Source organism: Galleria mellonella, unplaced genomic scaffold (assembly GCF_026898425.1).
Source record: "Galleria mellonella isolate WM207_F2 unplaced genomic scaffold, CSIRO_AGI_GalMel_v1 utg2721, whole genome shotgun sequence".
Classification (NCBI taxonomy): Eukaryota; Metazoa; Arthropoda; class Insecta; order Lepidoptera; family Pyralidae; genus Galleria; species Galleria mellonella.
The window spans coordinates 268479-290006 of NW_026442063.1; the positions used below are offsets into that span (position 1 = coordinate 268479).

The 21528-nt window shown below is 36.6% G+C and overlaps 1 protein-coding gene across 2 annotated transcripts in view; it reads left to right on the top strand.

Annotated features, from left to right (window-relative positions):
* The first annotated feature begins 13233 nt into the window (after nt 1-13233).
* The window catches only part of LOC113522814 (serine/arginine repetitive matrix protein 1), a 42800-nt gene continuing 34505 nt past the window's right edge, over nt 13234-21528 (top strand). Inside the window, exons 1-3 of one of the 2 annotated variants that reach the window (XM_052895363.1) lie at nt 13234-13664; nt 16437-16505; nt 16947-18595. In XM_052895363.1, the coding sequence (XP_052751323.1) occupies nt 16466-16505; nt 16947-18595 (1689 nt within the window). In that variant the 5' untranslated portion in view covers nt 13234-13664; nt 16437-16465. The remainder of the gene's footprint in view (nt 13665-16436; nt 16506-16946; nt 18596-21528) is intronic. The other variant, XM_052895364.1, reaches the window with a different exon arrangement.

Sequence of the window (21528 nt, forward strand, 5' to 3'; positions counted from 1 at the left end):
CTTTAGCACAATATTATAATCTCCTATCGTCGTTTGGACAGTACAACGCCTGTTCAGAAAAGGAGCCGAGATAAGACTCGTATAATTAAACGAAGAGCAAGATTAAGTTGAAGTAAACCGTTATATGAAATGGAAGTCGCTTTCGTCTCACTAAGTTTACGAGACACAATAGCATAGTGTTAGGTATTGTTAAGGATCACCGCTCTAAAAACTTCTTCCCTCAGAGGACGCAAAACTCGATGCGATTTCAATACGATAAAACTGCATAGTCACATTCTGTAATAACGCAATAAAATTCCCAGCATTTTTCCCTAGCCCGATAAGTATACAAAGCTTCCTCAAAACATATATGTTCGAAACCACACACTCAATAGCGCTTTAAAAAACAGATTTCAGATGTGTAAAATCTATACAATGTTTGAAAAAGAGGAAAAAGGGCGAATTATTTATTATTGAGATGTATGTGCCTTGAAAACCGTAAACTACGCGAGTTTTCTAATAGTTTCTACTTCCCTACAAACTTTTTGTTTACTCTTAGATACTATTATAGATTATTAGTCAATTGTTTCCGCAGTTGACATGATAATAAAATAGACTAAGAAAGATACTAAAAATAATATAAATACATATAATAAAGTTATAAAGTTATTGTACTAACTCTTAAAGAACTTGGCGAGAAATAAACAGAATCTTATAGGTACTACATTAACAAAATCAAGTAAATCCTATTTCTTTAGATTATTTTTTTTAAAGGATTTTTCCTAATTTCAATTGCTTCACATACTATCTGAAGATAATAGTGATGCTTGGTACATAGAACCTTCGGGTCATGCAGCTTTTACATCGCTTTAATTCCCGACTGTATATTTAAAATATCATTTTGTAGACATAGAAAAACTCAAAAGTAACATTAGTAAATATACATATTCTGTAGACAAAATAATGATTACGTTTGTATATTCAATCTAAGCATACATTGTAAATGATTAAATGTATCCCACGGGGACGAAAAGGATTGCGGGCTACGGAGTTGATTACGAAGTAAGGGTGCGAGCGGCGCCGGTCTACATCAAGCCCGCGTCGGTCAGCCCTCGTCCCTTGTTATTTTGCAAAAGAAAAATGCTACAATTTGGCACGTCACGTCACATTACCATACCCAGATGAGCTCCTCGTCCGTTCCCTCGCGGGCATGTGTCTCTCATCACTTATCCCCCGCCTGACAAGAAGGCTCCCTCAAATAATAATGCATATAATATCATTAATATATTGAAGACCTCCTAGTTCTGACCATAAAATCCCCCAAAACTATGTTCACTTTTTATACGATACTCTCACAATATATTTAAAAAGAATTTAGTGGATGTAATATTGTAATAAACCTAACTCACAAGTCTATGTTGATTGTTGTAGAATTCTCCCGGGGGACTTACATGGTTGCCATGAGGGATGCCTATGTTCAGTACTTGACGAGTTACGGCCAATTACATGATAATGATTTTGTATAATTTCTCATTACAATTAAAATTATTTACTATTTTTATAATTTGTGCAATAAAGTGTAAATAATATAAAAATAAATAGACACATTAAATAGAAAATTTTAGTATACATAATGCTAGAACACTTATTCATACTGAAACTTGTGCATGATCCTTTTAGTTAAAGAGTTGAATGGCAAGTGCTGCCAAAATCAAATATGGCTGCAGGCCTCTTGTTCAACCATTTCTACAATTGGTTTATTAGAATTATTTTGTTTAATTCTGCTACCAATACATATTTATCTTTACATGTTGGCTATCGCACGCACACTAATATAATAGCAGAATTAAACAAAATAATTCTAATCAACTTACCAGTGATGTGGTCTTCCGCAGAATAACATTTATCACAGATGCAGTTTAGTTAAAAAATCCTAAAAACACGGTCTTTTGTGCAAGCGGTAGAATACTCAATGGGAGTCAAAATGTTGCATCAAACTTAGAAGTTCGATAGGTAATTCGATACCATACTTGTTATCTCATGGTTATTGATGATTCTCATATTGACGACAATCTCTTAACCTCAAGTGAGCCGCATGATGAGTGAAATTTTGTACTAAATACAACAAAAGTAGGAAATGACACAAAAAGTTATATATTTAATTATGAAAGAAAAGCCATGCCAAAATTAACGGTGCGTAACAAAGCGTCCGTTGATGTCGAATCGAACTTGTTTGAGTTAAGCATTGACACGGGGCACCGAAAACAAAGATAAGCAATGTTTAAGAGTTTGAAACGTAAAGTCAATACAAGTTAATAAGCAAACAGACGGCGGCGCCAGTTGGCTACAGCTCGCGAGGATCATATCGCATTCACAAAATTACTTATTCTCCAATTTTCATCAAGTCAATGGTTTGGATGAACACAACGGGCAGGCGACTCGCATTCCCATTAATACAATTTGAATTTTGTTTTGCAAAGTAATAAGGTCTAAAACTTTAACAAAATTTATATGAAACGAACAAAGTAGTAAATAATATCAATTAAGAAAATAAATCATTGCCATTCATTTACAACTAGCAAAGATAACGCGGAACAGATAAACAAAAAATTTAAGTGAATTGAAACCCGAGTATTTTATTACAAAGAATAATGTAAATAAAGAAATAGGAAACATGTTTTCAAAATAAGAGAAGTCACCAATTTCAAGTAACAATATTGTAATCATGGGCGTTGTGTCTCGCTGTCACTGCAAGTAGGTATGTTGCGATCCGAGTGGTTGACAAAGTATTAAAGGAGCTAACGGTTCAGTCGCGTAGGCGTCAGTAAATGCCAAAATTATATTATTTAAATAGTTAATATACCAGAGAGAGACTTTGTACGAAAGTCGTTTGCTTAGACACCTCTGTCGTATTTCAACAGTGAAGCAGTTGTGTTTGCATGGCTGTTCCGTTTTGAAGCGTGGGATATGGCAGTGAATTTACAGGGTACAGAAGAATAACATCTGAGTTCTCAGAAATGGCAACGCATGGGGAGTATTATTGGCGAAACAGTATACTGTGTTATGTCCATGGTACTGTTCATGTCTATAGGCGACGGTTACCGCTTTCCATCAGGTGGGCCGTCAGCTTGTTTGCCATTCTAAGTTGCATAAAAAAAGTTGTAAACTTTTCTGATATAGTAAATCTTTATAACAATCCATATCATAATAAAACTGCTCATATATATTATATGTTTATTCTCATATGTATTGGTATGTATTAAATAATAGTTCTCTTGTTTTGTTTTATAAAATGTTTTAATAATTTATCACCATAGTTTTTCAGAGAGAGACCACCTAAAAACACCAAAATTTTTACAATACACATAGTAAATTATAGTATCTATAGTACAAAACATATATTATTATTTTAACTGACGCGTTTATATAACAACATCTATACGTATACTATTACTGGGCACAGCTTTCACTCCATAAAAGGAAGATATTACCTTACTATTATCATGCTATCCAGTCGTCTTTGTATATATTGTTTTGTATCGAATTGCCTTTCTCTTGTATTGATATTGTGACTTATTTCCCTAGTAGCCCCTTGCGATGTCCTGCAAATGACGTGGAGTGCTGAGTGAGTCATTGTAGTGTGTTACTGCACGGGAGACGGCCATTTAATTATCACTATCATATCCATGACAATAAATCTTTATTCTTATGCTATATCAGAAAAGGGTCTATATATATATATATATATATATATATATATATATATATATATATATATATATATATATATATATATGCATTTGATCCGATTAGTATGTATTTTTTTATACAACTTAGAATGGCAAACAAGCTGACGTCCCACTTGATGGAAAGCGGAAACCGTCGCCCATAGACATGAGCAGTACCATGAACATAACAGAGTATACTGTTTCACCCATGATACCTCTCATGCATTGCCATTCCTGAGGACTCGCGTGTTATTCCTCTGTACCCTGTAAATTCACGCCATATCCCACCCTTCAAACCGAAACACAGCCATGCAAACACAACTGCTTTACGGTTAAAACACGAATGGATGTATGAATTAATTAAATAATTAAATTTCTAAAAATGTGATACAATCAGGTGATATGGTAATAATACAATAGTTTCACACATTTTGTAATTACTGACGCGCAACAATCATTACAAACGTTATGACAAAACAATTCTTTAATGATAATAATAATATAATAATGTAAACGCTTACGTCGATAAAATACTTTATTTTAAAATTAGAATTTTTTTTTGATGGGTGAAAATGGTATGGTAACCCCGCCTGCGCTAACGGGATACGCTGGCGGAGCACCAGTGAAGGGTGATAGATGAGAATGAAAACAGGCCAGTTAGCCCATCATGATGAATTCATCAGGAATTAATCATGATAATTTCCAGGGGGAATCACGAGGAGGTCAACCTGGGATTCTCAGTCTCCATTACTAACAATCCCTTTCCCCCCAAAATTAGATATTAGTTCCTTGAACCTCAAATATCCTAAAAATATCAATATTCGAACATCATTACAAACTATTGCAGCAGTAGGTATTATTGTAGGGTAAATAAATAAATAAATACAACGTGTTCCTGTAACTAAAAGGTACTCGGTTCTTTTATAGTTCGTAACTGGAACATTATAGAAGTCTTACCTTAGGGATAACCCTTGTGCTGTATAAGGGATTTTGTTCAACAAAGCGTACGTTAAGCAACACCGACCGACATAAAATCGACCGCTCGCGGCGCCCTCCGGGACTCTATTATAAAAATTCATATTTTGTAACAAATTGCGAACTAATACATATTTTTTAACAATAGCAAATGAGATAAGGTATTATTTATTAGTGTAGCCGGACCCCCGACTTTGTGCGCGATAAAAAACCTGTCTTTTATATGCTATGTGTATGCTAAATCTAAACCGTTTTTTTTAATGGATGAAAATGGAATAGTAATTCCGCCCGCGCTATCGGTATACACTGACAGGGCACCAGTAAGAGGTGATAAGTGAGGATGTAAAGGCTGATCAGTCAGCTCATCGCGACGAATTCAACGATAAATTAGGCACGATAGTTTCTAAGGGAAACCGCGTGGAGGTCGACCTGATAGGGTATACTGATAGCAATGAGGACTAACCTCCCATTACTAACAATCCGTTCCCTTTAAATTTAAACTGTAAAGACTTTAAAAGAATCTTACTAATAGGATAAATATAAAAGTGAGTTTGATTGTTCTTAACGCCTTATATATATATATATATATATATATATATATATATATATATATATATATATATATATATTTATATATATATATATATATATGTCATTAAGATATAAATGAACAGAATAATAGCTATTTTTAAATAGGTGATAATGAAACGCAATATCAGCACCATCCGGTAGGACACGATAAAGGTAGAATAGATAACACATCGAGACGAATTACACAAGAATTAGAAGTTAAGATAGTTTTGTAGGAGAATCGCGTTGAGGTCGATATAATGGAATATATTGCTAGCAATAGAGCTATTAGATCCCCATTACTAACTTCTTTTTCCCCCAAACAATAAATTTATGAATCATAAAAAACGCACTACATTAAGACGATAGCATTTCATTCATGGCATTCTTTGCCAATATATCAAGCAAGAAATTTTACAGCCTACTTTTCAACACCTTGATTACACCTTGTTCATAGGCATATTTTTGAGGGGAGGATTAGATTGTGCCCACCCCATGATACACCCGGCGCACCCCAGAATGCAAGAACTCTCAGCTATGTGCAAAGATATTTCTGTCCCCCTTATTCATAAAAACCAAAAACTCCTTTATATTTATTTTAACTATTATACTGTCTTGTCGCATTCTTTCAAATTAGGAATTTAGAGTAAAAGAAAAAGAAAAAACAGTACAAGAACTAAAATAGGTTCATGACAGGTTTAAAGTTTTTATAAATAAGGGGTTTTTTTTTTATTTTGGTACAAATAGTCATTACAAAAAATATAGTTACATTTTTTTAACTTCTGTCTATACTTATAATAAATCTGTCGAGAGGTCAATTCTGAACATGAAATATATTTCCAAAATAAATATCAGGGGGTGATTAGTGATCGATACTGATGCCAAAAACGCAATCAGTAAATTTTTTGTCTGTCTGTATGTTCGTTATAGAAACACAAAAATTACTCGACGGATTTTATCGAAACTTGGTACAATTATTTGATATAATTATTGTAAATATTTATAGTACTTGGTACATACTCCTGGACAGGTTATAGTATATTTTTCATCGCGCTACGATCAATAGGAGCAGAGCAGTGAAGGGAAATGTTGAGAAAACGGGAGAAGTTACTCCATTTTTAAGCTTCTGTCGCGTGTGCAGCCTTAACGGCCACTTTTTAAAATGTAAAAATGTCCACCCGTGCGACGCCGGGATGAGCCGCTAGTGTTATATAAAAATAGACAAAGAGTACCGAAATTATATACAATAATAGAAATCTATGTACATACATACATACATATCTGTCACGCCTGTCTCCCATGAGGGTAGGCAGAAACAATGGAACGCCAAATGCTTCGATTCAAACAAACCTCTTTCGCTTCTTACACACTCATCAATCTTGTCATACACGCTCGCTGGTTACGGGTACTTTTAATTTGGCCCTTCTTCAGCATGTCGCCTATTTGGTCAACATACGTCCGTCTAGGGCGTCCCCTACCGACATCTCTATTCATTCTTGCTCCATAAATCTCTTTCGTAATTCTTCTTTCATCTATCCTCTCCAAATGGATCTATGTAGTTAATTGAATGTTATAATAATTAAATATATACAATAGGGTCCGAAATCCCATTGCTAGTTATTTATTCTAACAAGTCTCCCTCCGCGCAGTTTTCTCCAGAAAACCGCCGCAATTGATGAATTGATAGGTTATTGATGAAACACAAAGGGCTAACTGACCTGCTGTCATCTTTACCTATCATCTGTCACTGTCCGCCAGCATATACCGATAGCGCATTAGCATTTCATGTTCATCCATTAAAAACAACGGAAGTGTGAGCCCGACATAGAATATCTCTCTGTTTCCTTCCCATGGGTGTCGCAAGAGGCGACTATGGGAACTTAATTGTCGTAGGATGGCAGCAATGTCCTTCTTAAAACTTCACAAAAGCCTTACTGCGGTCGTCAACTCGGCTGTCAAGTGTGGCAACTACTGGTAAAAATCCCTATATGTGAGAGGATCACGTACAGCAGTGGACAATAACTGGCTGATCTTTATCAAGAGAGAAAGGCCATCTTGGAAAATAATGGATAAATTTTTACTTAACATGTGCTAAGACAAAATTTGCATGCCTTTAGATAAGGCGAAATGTGTAGCTCAGTTACCATTTAAGACCTTTGTACCACATTTCGGGCAAATAAATTATTCTTATTCTTATTCTAATGCTAAATACAATAACGGTTCCATTCTCAACAAATCTAAAGGGAGCGTCTTCCTCTTCTCGAAAATTCTCACAACTTATTATTCAAACTCAAAATAAACTTTAAATAGACTACTAAGTACATACTAACTCGTTATTTACTTGTATTAATTAGAATTCAGTTTCAGATCTTACACTTCGCGCCTTCATTAATAAAACATTCAAAATACTTTGATTTTTAAAATGAAAATACACACAAATATAATTAATCTATTCAGTTACATGACTGAAACTATTTATTTATTTATTCATTAGTACAAATATGTGTACATGGCGGACTTAATGCTAAAAGCATTCTCTCCCAGTCAACCATAGGGAAGTGTCAGAATACACGAATGCGGTACTAATTATTGATATACATACATACTAAAATTACATATATAAACGAATAAATATATATGAATAACAAATATACTCACGCATATATAACATATACTATATTATACACGAAATTGAGAATAATATAAAGCACTATATGTAGGTGTAATGAAAAATCTTAGAATACAATTGTATAACTTACAGCCAGACAAAAATACCGATATTACATAGCTAATAAGAAAAAAAAACCGGCAGTGAGGTGTCTGAGCGGCGACAGAAGGAGCAATCAGAATCAGAAAGTAAATTAAACAAAATCTGAACGTTCCCCGTAAAATCACTGATCACATCGGCCCCGACTCCGGAATAGCCGGAGCCTGCGACCCCTCGCTTGCAAGATGCTGATATCCATTCAAATTTTATTGTTATGCTTCCACTGAATCAAATGTTCCAAATTCATGTCCCTAATCAATGTTCCTTGATCTATATCGGGCCATATTACAACTGTCCCTAGACATCGACTTACAATTATCAATTTTTCTATATTTGTAACAATAAAACTTAAATGTTAATATAACAGATGTTTTTATATCACATGATAATGGGGGGAAAGAGATTGTTAATGATGGAGACTGGGAATCCCATTGCTAGCAATATACCCAACCAGGTCGACCTCCTCGCGGTTCCCCCTGGAAACTATCATGGTTAATTACTGATGAATTCAACATGATGGGCTAACTGGCCTGTTTTCATTCTCATCTATCACCCTTCACTAGTGCTCCCACAGCGTATCCCGTTAGCACAGGCAGGGTTACCATTCCATTTTCACATGATAAATATATTTTGAAAATTAAAAAAGACGGATGTAAAGGTCTGATAGTAAAAATATTTTATGCATTTATTTAATGCAACTTAAAATGGCAATCTAGCTGACGGCCAACCTGATGAAAAGCGGTAACCGTCGCCTATAGATATGAGCAGTGCCATGGACATAACAGAGTATACTGTTTCGCCCATGATACCCCCCCCCCTCATGCCTTGCCATTTTTAAGGACTCAAGTGTTATTCCTCTGTACCCTGTAAATTCACGTCATATTCCACCCTTCAAACCGAAACACAGCCATGCAAACACAACTGCTTCACGGTTGAAACACGAATTGGACAGAGGTGTCCAAGCAATCGACTTTTGTGAAATATACCACAGTAAACTTACAAAATATACTTATGGTACATTCTCATTTTAAGTTTGTATGTTACTATAAATATCTAAATATCTGTCATATTTAGATATAAAGATATAGCAAACATTAGCAAAAAATAGTTTTGCCGAATTAAAACTTTAGCAAAGCATAATAATTCTTGCGACGTATGGAATTAGGAATTCCGTAGCTGTCTGGTTCAGTAGTTAGCTTCCATTCAGAGATTAGCTCCATTAAAAAGTCTTTGTGGGCTTAAACCAAAGCTAAAACTGAATTTAAAAGAGTTACCATCCCAAAGGGAACATGGAACAAACGTCACAATCAAGTGGACGCGACGCGCACCGCCTTTTCTATAATAACCATTTTTATTTAAGTAGGAAATTGAAGTAAATGCCTGAGGGTAGGTAAAAATGGAAGAGCCTCTGGTACAAGCAGACTTTGTACAAAAATCATCTGCTTGGGTACCTCTGTTCCATTCGTGTTTCTGCCGTGAAACAGTTAATTAATCGTCTGCACTGCATAAAAGAATCGACAATTGATGGGGAAGAAAGGTGTTTGACCGCGTAAAACGGGCAAACGCAGTGCAGGACGACTCCCCCCTCCCCCTAGATGGAGTGACAGCTTCAGATGCATTGTAGGAAGCCAGTGGATGCAGGTGGCTCAGGGACGTTCTTCACGACAGTCTATGGAGGAGGCCAATGTCCAGCAGTGGGCAGATAATGGCTGAAATAATAATGACTACATAGACATGATCAGTACCTTAAAATTCTGAGCACGTTTTCTGATGAGTTTCATCGAGACATGTTCAGCTGGCTACATGGATGCGTACGTAATAAAAACAATATTTATTCTACAAGTTATCAAAACTACGTTCTACAGAAAACACAGTCTGCCGCCAAATGTAGATAACATTGTTTCATTTGAATTTCATACGATTTGAAATACATAGAATGTCGAACGGTCGAAGTATGTGTGTCATAAAGTATATGTATAGTAAAAGTATTATGCAAAAATATTTTATTCCCGAGCACGTTTTCAATTCCGACCAAATCAATTTCTACATATATGAAAGATACTCGAGATTTTTTTACTTACGAGCAAAATGCAATGTGCAAAATTTTAAACCAAATTAATATAAAAATGCTAAATCAAAACTGTAGCATTATTCACGTTATTTATTTTTTTTATTTATTTATTTAAATTTATTTAAAATTTAACTTGGCGGACTTTTCAACCATTCAGGCACCGAGCGAAAAATATGGGCGATGCATTATTGAATAGAGGAAAAATAAAGCAATACTTGATGTATTCATATAATATAAACATACACATAATATATTAAATAAATAAATAAATACATACATAAATAAATACTTAAAATGTTACTATATAAAACAACTATTTGTGTTTGCACACAGAGTACAGAGGAAACCTGAGTCCTCCACGCATGGGGGGTATCATGAGCGAAACAGTATACTCTGTTATGTGCATGGTACTGCTCATGTCTATAGGCGACGGACTTTCCATTAGGTGAGCTTGTTTTTCTAAGTTGTATAAAAAAAACCAAAAACAAAAAAAAACTGTAATAGAAGAGCAATAGTAATCTATGATTCATGTTACCTTGTAATTGTTACTTTTTGGCTCCAAAGACACAATAAATAAAACAAAAATCTATGACTCACACAGAGTAACCAGCAGGAAAAGCTTAAAGGGAAAGTGATTTTTCTAAGAAATAGGTTATGTACGTATTTAATTTAAGTACATTTTATTAATACGAGTACAACAACACAGCAAGTCACTTAATTGCAATATAATAGGCAGTTGCTTCCATCTCTAGGAAGGTCTGCCATATCGTTTATTATACGAAAAACGCAGTAGTAATTGTGATTTGTATTTGCACGTAACGTTTTCATAAAAACTAACACCTCCTACAGACCTATATTAACTATTACATTGTTTTGTCTCTTTCAAATAGGGAATTTAGTGCTTCAACAAACAAAACAGTTGAGTAACTAAAATAATTATTGATTTATTTTATGAGAGGTTTGACATTTTTATAAATACAGTTAATGTTTAAACTATATGGAATATATATATATATATATATATATATATATATATATATATATATATATATATATATAATCCGAGATGAGATTGTGTTCAAACGATACTTTCCATTCTGTAAGTTCTGTAGGTATCTTTACGTTATACATATACGTACCTACTACTTTAGGTCGTAAATGTTTATCTCGACTTCAATGCTAACCTTTATTTTTTAACACCACTGAAGTGTCAAAACAAGTATACAGCCCACCTGATGATAAGCAGTCACCATAGCCTAACCTTTCCCAAAGTGGGCGATAACACCCCTTTGTGGGCGCTGCAGGCCTAAAAGGGGGCGGTAAGAGACCCGAAAAAAATGGGGACGTTGTATAGAGACTTGGGGGGTGATTTATAATTTGAAGTAATAGTGGTTTTTAAGTAGGTGAAAAAATTTAAGCACTAAAAAATAATTTATTCTCAAAGTGGGCAGTAGACAAAATAAGTTTGGAAACCCCTGCCGTACCCTATGAACGTCTATAATACCAGAGAAATTACGGGCATTGCCGACCCTGCAGAAAACTCTTTACTACTTTTTTGAAGAAAGAAGTTTTCAGAAATAGCGCCATCTCACCTGCCATATATGAATTACCAATAAAACTGTTAGAGTGAAATATTATAAAATTATCTATATCCTGAATTTTGTTACAAATATACATAATAAGAAAGTTTCCCCACTGTATTGCACATATCCAATTTATCTATATAATATATAAAATACTATTTCATCGTTTTGCTACAATATGAAAAAATTAATTAAATATTCTAAGCATTCATTCAATGTCAGCTTCATGTGTCAATTTACTTAATGTTGACTTTGACAGTTGCAGTGTTGCCAAAGAATGATTTCCTCCTTTACTTTGGGCAAAGTATGTTTTCATTTATGTTTAGGAAAAAATATTTAAGGTTTAACATTGCTATAATTATATACAATAACATACTAAATCCTCAATCCAAAATCCTATTTAAGATAAACAAAGCTATGAAAATATAGAGGCACAATTCGAAATAAAATAATATTATCAATTGTGTTGCCAAATGTTCATCATTTTATTTGTCCCTATCTGACTCTGACTTTTAATTTTTTTTTATTTTCTAGGAGAATAAATGATTCCAAATGCAGAATCCTTTACTATTTATGCAAATTACGTTTATTAATGAATATTGAAAGATTTATAAATGTAAATACTAAATTTCAATTGTTGTCATAACCAAATAAAAATAGCTATCCTAGTTCCGTAATTTCTAAAGCGCTTAACCATGAATTACTATTGAACTCGATAAAAATTATTTACTTGACGTTTATCACGAACTTACTTTCTATCAAGCAGGCTGTCAGATAATTTCCCATACTGAATTGTTTTTAGATCTTACCCCTTAGACCTCATCCTCTACTAATCAGACAATAATTATCTAATAGATTTAAATCGAAATTATTATAATGTTAGTTTTTGGCGGTCCATAAAATAATTTTGCGAAATTATCAAATTATAGATGATTAGAAATGACGTCTCAGAGTCAGCCTCACTGCGTTATCATTAAGGAAACTAATTAATTTATTCGCTGCTCTTGTCGCTGTTTACATAGTTGCATATTAATTTAACTAATCAATATAAACGCTAACCTAATTTTAACCTAATTCTTATTGTTTCATTTTAAGAGTGCGGTACAAAATTTTTATTGTGATTAAATTTGATTGAAATCAATTTTGAAATTAGATTCATGAATAGACCTGTAGATTTAATTCTATTAGCCAATTAAAAAGTAATATATTGTTTGAATAAAAAAAATATTATGGCATCACAATGTTAAAACACATATACTTCAGTATTATGAAATATAACAAAATAAAATTGTAACTAAATGATGTCTGTATATGAAAGATATTAAAAAAAAAATATGAGGAGTCTTAATAAAAATAATAAAAAACAATCATTTTTGAAAATTTTATCTATCTGTTTCTCTGTATATATATGTTTCGAAGTTTATGCATACAAAATAGCGGGCAAAACGCAAATATTCAATAAAACCTAATATGATTTTTTATTTTAAAATTACATTTTGAGGGGGAAATTTTCTTATGTTAGCAACATTGCTGCTGGCACTAATGGTTGGAGGCGGGCTCGGTAGCTCGTCGACCATTCAATTTCATTCAATCAGTCATTTCTCAGTTGTCATTCCTCTCTGTCTTGTTTCTCGTGTCCGTTCGTTACAGTGTTGTTTTGTTTCTAGTTTAAAACTATGTTTTGTCATGTCTAATTTAATTGGTTTACATTTTATTAATCCTTAAAATTGTGTCTTATTTAATATTTCACCAGTGATAAATATAATAATTGTGATAACGACGCGAGCTATATTAATATTCAATCGATGCAATTTATTATACCGCTGGTAGTGAATGATCCAGGTTGATCTTGATCTCTAAAAGTGACTAAAAGCCAACGAGTGCTATAGTTTATCGGTTTCTGTTCAAAGTGCAAATGACAGTGTGGTGAGTTGCCTTAATGCGGGACTTGGACGTCGAAATTTAAAGGAACTTCAATGGATTTCTAACAGGTATGCACAATGCTAGATTGAGTACGAAGGAATTTGCCGGGCGGCGATGATGGTTCTGAATCAATCTAATTTCTCATATAATACACGCATTGCGTGCATACTGTCACTGTCTGTCAACGCAACTAATTAGCCGGCGTGGTTTCTTTGTTTACGAGGGTAACGAGGCAGTGATTACAGTTAGACGAGGTGGTTGGTGTGGCCAATCGACGCGGGGTCATCGACGCCCGGCCCGCATTCCTCGCGGCGAACTCGCAGTACACATTGTATCAGTAATAATTATCAACTGTCCATTGTATTTACGATCAGTGTCAGACAGATATCCTATTTTGTTACTGCATGCATCATTGCTTTCGTATGCGACGCTGTGTGTCGTGCACAGTCCAATAAATGTTTATTATGTTGGCTGTTGATAAACATTCAGTAAGCACAGATGTGGGCCTGTATCCACATTACAATATTTTGCTTGTTGTACGTGAGCAGCTGGGTGGCTGCAATGTCATTTCTAATATCATAATTATTTATTTTTGTCATAATTATTTCATTGTGAGCTAAATATTTATTTATGCTTTACTATATAATTATTAAGCTTTATTGTCTTACTATATATAATTGTTATTATATAATAAACATTCACATTTAAAATATTAGTACAATAAATAATCTTTTAAACAAAATCAGTTAGTAAACAGTTAGATACAAAATATCCAGTTGCAGTTATTACATTTTTTTTTTTTAAATTAACAGACCCAATACATGCACATTGTTCATTCCAAATTTAAATTTATTTTAATTGCCATATTTTTTATAAATATTATAAGTCTCACATAGATAATTATTATGCTATAAGGAGAAAGAGAACTGCATCATTGCTATACAGAGTTAGGACAAGCCCCAACAGCATTCTGAAAGTACACCTATGTACGTACTAAGAAGTACACCTCGCCTATAATTAAACATTTCATTCAGATGCTGATCTAATTGACTGTGTCACATTAAAATGAATTAAATTCTTTAGTTGTGTTCACTTTTATTTAACTGACATAGTTTGTTAGGAAATTGTTACTAACAAAGCGGACCAAATTGTAGTCTGAAATAAAAATTATTATAAGTTTAACTAGCGGCCCATCCTGGCGTCGCAGGGTGGACATTTTTAACATTTCCCTTCACTGCTCTGTCCTATTGATCATAGTGTGATGAAAAGTATACTATAACCTGTCCAGGACTATGAAGAATAATTGTACCAAGTTTTGTTAAAATCCATCAAGTAGTTTTTGTTTCTATAATGAATATACAGAGAGACAGACAAAAATTTTATTAATTGCATTTTTGGCATCAGTATCGATCACTAATCACCCCCTGATAGTTATTTTGGAAATATATTTCATGTACAGAATTGACCTCTCTACAGATTTATTATAAGTATAGATTATTAGTTAGACAGTGAAACACATTATTTTTAATTTTTCCTGTGGCTCTTGCCATTAAAATAGCATTTATTTACAAAAAAAGAATAAGGTATAATAATTAAAATTATCTTTATGAAAAAAAAAATAAAATATAACAATTTTGTAACTTATTTTAAATTTTCTAAAACCATTTTTTCATTGAATAATTTTTTTTTTAAATTAGTTGCACAGACAAGAGGAAACTCTTAAATGAAAAGAGATAATTTTTTGTGTTGTCTTTGAATTATTGTTTTAGTTTAATTCTAATCTTCTGATTGTTGTACTGTGCTGTTTCTCCCTATAGTCTAACTCCATCATGATCCAAACAGTCTCCACCTACATTATTAGCAGTTCATCACTATGTATTATACTAACTCTATACCCACAGCTTTGTCTGTGTTAATTAAGTATAAAAAGTATTGTAGTGTTAATCCAGGATATGGTTTTTTCTTTGTGCCAATTTTAAAATCCATCTATTGTCACTTTATAACATTAAATACAAATAACAATAACAGTCAAAATGTTCTTTAAAATCCATATAATATGTTGAGTGTGATTAATTAATAAACATTGTGATGTTTTTCTAACTGTTCTGTAGTATAATATTAATAGAATATAGATATATAAGTGGCAATGATAATAAAGTGTTTTCAGTAACCAGTACTCGGTTTCTTATTGGATTTTTTAAATAGTTACAACACTTGTGATAGTTGCTATATTGGTGTACTTAACATCAAGTATTTTGTCCAAAGTATTTTTAACATAAAGTATTTTTGTCCAAAGTAGTCCAAAAACAGTAACAGAACAGTAACAGAGGTTTTTCCAAGACACTACAGCATGGGGTTCTTCAAAAGAGGGGTAAAGAGGTTTCTTTAGGATCGACAATGCGTGTGTAATACCTCTGGTATTGCAGACGTTCATAGGCTACAGCAACTGCTTACCATTAGGTGGGCCGTATGTTTGTTTGACACCTCAGTGGTATAAAAAAAAATTATTTAACCATTGTAATATTAGTTGTTCCTGTAATAAGTTATTACACCTATAAAATCCACATAAGCTTTACCAGTGTGTTATTATACTTTTTAAAAGGTTTGCTCTACAAAAAGCAGTGACTTTAATAAATCAAAAGTAATATCTCATATAGGAGTATCTATTTCAAAGGCAAATACCAAAATTAGTTCATAATTAAAGAACTAACATAACATACACACGAAAAAAAGACAAAATGAGTCCAACCTCCCTTTTAATTTGCTTAAAAAATATTGTGTGTTAATGCTTATAAATTATACAATGCTTAACAATTTTTTATTTTGCTTTTACTTATCAGTTGCTTTGCACTGGGGGGAGCCACGCAAGATGATGGTGGAAACCATCCTGGAGTCCTCACAGGACTTTGGTGAGTCAAATATGTCTATTTATGCATTTAATATTTGTGGTGTCATATTCATCATCATAACAACCCATTGATATCCAACTGCTAAGCTAGCTCAGCTAGCTGAAAAATGTCGACCTGCTATTATTATGCTGGAATGATGGAATTTTCTATATTTATAATTATTTTAAGTTATACTAATAGTAACTTGTAGCATTGTCTACTTGAATTAGAATGAAAAATCTTCATTCAGAATATGGTCCATATCCATATGAATATGTCTGTTTATACATACTATTACTTTGAATAGTTATCTACAAAATTTGCTTGACTTTTGTAGATAACTATTAAAAATTTCCTTGACTATTTAGAAACAATAAGGTATTTTTCAAAATGTTATTCTTTAAAAATGAAAGAGAATGCTACGCTTCATCTCGTTGACAGTAAATCACAATTGTGACACAGGCATGTCGAACGGTTCGTTGCCACAATGGAAACGCGAGCTGCTGCAGCGGCGCGCGGCACGCTCGCGGCCCGCGCCCTGCGCTGCGCCCGCGCAGCCGCCACCGCCCGCCCCCGCCGACACCAGCACCGACGACGACGAGGAGCTGCGCTACGGGCCCGGCATCGTCAAGCGGCTCAAGTCGCGCTACCTGAGCCTCGCGCTGCGCGACGCGCCCCGCCGCCGGCCGTCCGTGCTGCGCCGCGCCACCTCGCTCGAGCACCTGCTCGACGAGCGCCCTCCGCCGGCCCCGCGGCCGCCCAGCTCGCGACCCCCGCGACCCGCCTCGGTGGCCGCACCGCCGGCGATTATCGGGACAACTCGCCGTGATTTCGTTAAGCGCGCTCGCTCCGTCGACGCGTTGAGCCGTCTCGATACTCGGGAAGAACTGCATCCTCCGTCTCCATCTCCCCCGCCGCCATTCGTGACCCAGCCCGCTGCGCCGCCACCGGTGTCGCCGCCGGTTGCACCCCCTCCGCCCTCCCCTCGCCCGCCTCTTTCCCGCTCCGCGCGACCCCCACGTCGCCCGACGCCGCTGCTTCGTGAAACCGAACGACCGCCACCCGATGTTGTTCGTTCTACCCTGAGAAAATTCGAGAGCGCACCGACGCGACGAGCGGCACCGGCCGCTAGAGTATCGGCCGTTCTTCGAGGACTCGAGACCGCTCCGCGCACCTCGACTCCCGAGCCGCGAGACCCGGCCGTCGACTGTCGGTCACCGAGCCCCGCCGTCGGTGACGTATCGGCCATAGACGAAACGGAAGGTGCAGCGGTGTCCGCGGAGGCGAGACCCGTGTCGCGCGCAGCCCTCGAGGGCATCGCACGCGCAGGTTCGTCGATGCGATTCTCCTTCGAGATGCCACACAGAGGATCACATCTTCCACCCCTAGCAGCGGCCAATCCGGTACTCATAGGACGTGCGAGACGCGTCGGAGTAATACGTCCCATGCCCGCCCCGACGCTCTCTCGCGCCACCTCGACACCCACTCCGCCGCCACTGCTCGCCGACGTCGACGAAAAAGTAGCGGAGGTAGCTCCGCGAATAGCGACCCCGCCGCCTCTGGAGAACGAGCCCGCGCTTTCCGCGCGGCCCGAACGCCGCGAACCGCCACCCTCGGCCGTCGTGGAACCTATTGTCCGTGCACTGCCGGAGGAGCGCGCATCTACCGACACCGGTCGCGAAGCGTCTCCGCGCCCGCCTGCGACCCGAGATGCGACCCCAGAACCCACCGAAACGAGACCAATAGTGATCGAAATAAACAACGTGAAACCCATTACGAACGGCCACACGGACTCCTGCAAGTCGAAATCAGAAGGTGCGCTATCGCGTCTCGGCGGAGCGGGGATCGAACGTGCATGGAACGGCACTCCAGAAAAAAATAGTAGTGGAGAACAAAAAGAAAAGAAATGCTTGAGTGAAACAAAAAGCGGAGTCCCGTGGGTGCGCGAGGCCGGCGGCGGCGGCGGCAGCCCGCTGGCGGCTCGGCGGCCGCGGGCGCCACCGCCCGCCGCCACCTCCATCGTGTTCAACTTCTCCAACCGCAAGGAGGTGCCCGACTACATTGAGAATGACGGCATCATACTCCGCGCTAGCAAGAAGGACAGGATAAAGGTGAGTTACGTTCAGATATTAATGATGCTAGTTAAGATGACGTCAAATCCTATATCGTTCTCTTTATAAATATGAATTACATCAAAGGAAATATAGTAATGTGCTACATGTTAAAAAGGAATAATGCTCTTCTTCTTCTTTCTTTATGCTTAAAGAGAAACAATATTTAACAAGTTTCGCCGTTTACAATACAATGTCTTAAAATAATAGCTGTGTTTAATAATACATGGTGTTTATATATTTGTGGAGTAGGTTATGTAAGTATACAAATAATAATGTAATTAATTATGTTCATACGGAAACGTCCTGATTGATAAGCCCTCGCGTGTTATCGCGTCACATTGTATACATATACATTATAGCACATGCCTCTAATCTATATCGTGCTATTTTACAATTGCAATAACCACAGCAGAATTTACACTCGTCTGTAACTCTCTTTATACGTCTTCATCATCGGCCCACTTGTGCTATAAATTCAAATTTCTTCCTTCACCACTACGCCTCTTTATTTGGTCTTTGTGCTTTTCGTATCATTACAAAGCTTTTCACCTTTGTTTAAATGTGGTTTTCCCTCGAGCACCATTGGTTCTGCGATCAATGTGTCATTTCAACTTCTACCTGTTGCTCGTACCAAATGTTGAGTTCTCTGAAGGATTACTTCATTTCAAATCCCAACTCTTAGAGAAACTGTAAGTATAACTCCACTCATGGCTTGATGATTAATTTTACGCTCATGGACTAGCCTCACCATAAGTGTCCATGTCGGTGTATTATATATCATTACGGGAAGGATGCAAGTTTTCCCTAAAACTTGTAAACTACGTAATTTTTATAAATGACGACTGCTAGCAATAAATATGAATGAAACAACACCTACCATGAATTTATTAATCATAATTGCAATTAAACTCTATAACTCCTAGCGAATAAGACGTTATGCCTCTTCTATCGAAGAGAAAACACCGGCTTGCTCTTCAGACAGACGGATAACAACAAAAGCATTGCTACCTCGTCACTGAAATAAATAAAAAATATGTATATTAAGTAATGTATGTAGGCAACACAGATTACTTAACAAAATTCTACCATCAGCCTATTCTTAATCCCAAGCCACTGTTCTCCACGTGCAAAACAATACAACGGGGCCTGTATCGTTTTCTTGTCACCGGAGCATTAAATAACGATTAGGTACGTGAACAGCGTTGCGTAACTGTAACAGTTAGCTTCTTCCCTCTCGTCGCAGGCATCGGCTTCTCGCAGCCGATTCTCTCGGAATAGATAATTTCACATTTGACCGCATTAATTCGCTCGTCGCAATACCTCGGAGACAATATTGTACGCTCGAGTGGCATCCATTACACGGATCATTCAGCACGTCCATCCTCCGACTTTCCATTGACACTCGATGCGGCAGATAAGCCAAGAATTCGTGTAATCATCGATTGTATAATCTATAATATGCAAATAATACTAATTTTCTTCAAACGGTGAAAGTGCTGATACGTTGTGGCAATGCTATGGGCCACATGCGCTTGCGACGCGCGGGTGAAACCGACGCGATGCCACGGGGAACGATGTCCGTCCGAATCGAATACCACTCTCGATTTCGGCGTATCGAGTGGAAAGTGCCCTGCGATGAATGCTGATGACCGGCCGCGCTCGCCGCTCCACATCGACACCGCCAACCAACGTAACACGGCCTCGGTCTAACAGTGCACCTACCGGCCGCGGCCGCGCGGCTAGTCAACAAGAGAACACACTAACCTACAGGTGGCGCGGCCGGTCTAGATCGCAGTACGACGCGCCGCTCGCCATCTGTCCTTTACCACCTGTCGTTTTACTGGTACAATCGGACGATTGACTCTGTATATTTGAGACGAGTGACGAGACAATTTTTTTATAAAGCAAAGAGAATATTATGTTGACAAACCGTTTAACAGGAATGCTTTATATATATATATATATATATATATATATATATATATATATATATATATTGTAAAGAGAAATGTGGTAAAATTTAATTAAATCTGTACTTATATAATTAAAAGTACATTAATATTAATTACCCATTATAAAATCATAGTCAACGTGATATTTTTGTAGAAGTTTGTATATGTTGTTACTTGTAAAAAAAAATAACGGTTTGTTGCTCGCATTTTTTTTTATATCTTATATAATAGGATCTGTTGCTAGTTTAACTATTGTCGTATCGCTGTTTTACATACGAAACCTTTATTGAGCCAAGACATAACAAAAACCCGCAGATGTACCGTGCCGATTCCGTATCGCCCGCGAGCTGTCCAGCAAGTTTTGGTCCTATTCGTTTTGCTCGTCTACTTCTCACACTCGGCGTCCGAGAGTGGACGGCGTTCATAAACTTGATTTACTTCCATTGACTCAATTAAAACAAGTCAACCAGCTTAGTTGCACTATGACAGTGTACCGTGTGCCTACAGTCTTTTCAAAATCATATTAAACTCGCATCACAAGGAGGAAAGCTTCGTTAGTTACTTGTTCTATTAGATCACTAGTCTTTGGAAACCATCGTGGTTAATAGTGAATTCTCCTCTGACTTGAATTCATTCTCTTCGTTTCGTCCTCTACTAGTGCCCTGCCATTCTGTCCTGTTAAATAGATGCATTATGCAGGCCGTCCATCAAAAAATATCACAAGGGTCGCCAGCGCACATATCGTCACAGTCGTAGAATACTGACGAATCTTTATATGTAATATTTGTCAGATCCGTCAGTATTCTACGACTATGACGTTATGATGTCTCTGGCGTTTCAAGTGTCAATGGGTTGCGGTTGCGGTGGCATGCTTACCTTACCGAGAAGTATGCGAGTCATTATCAACCTTATGTGAAAAAAGCAAAATATTTACGCCTGTAGTCATCGCATAATGTAACTTTCCTAATCCACTGCCAA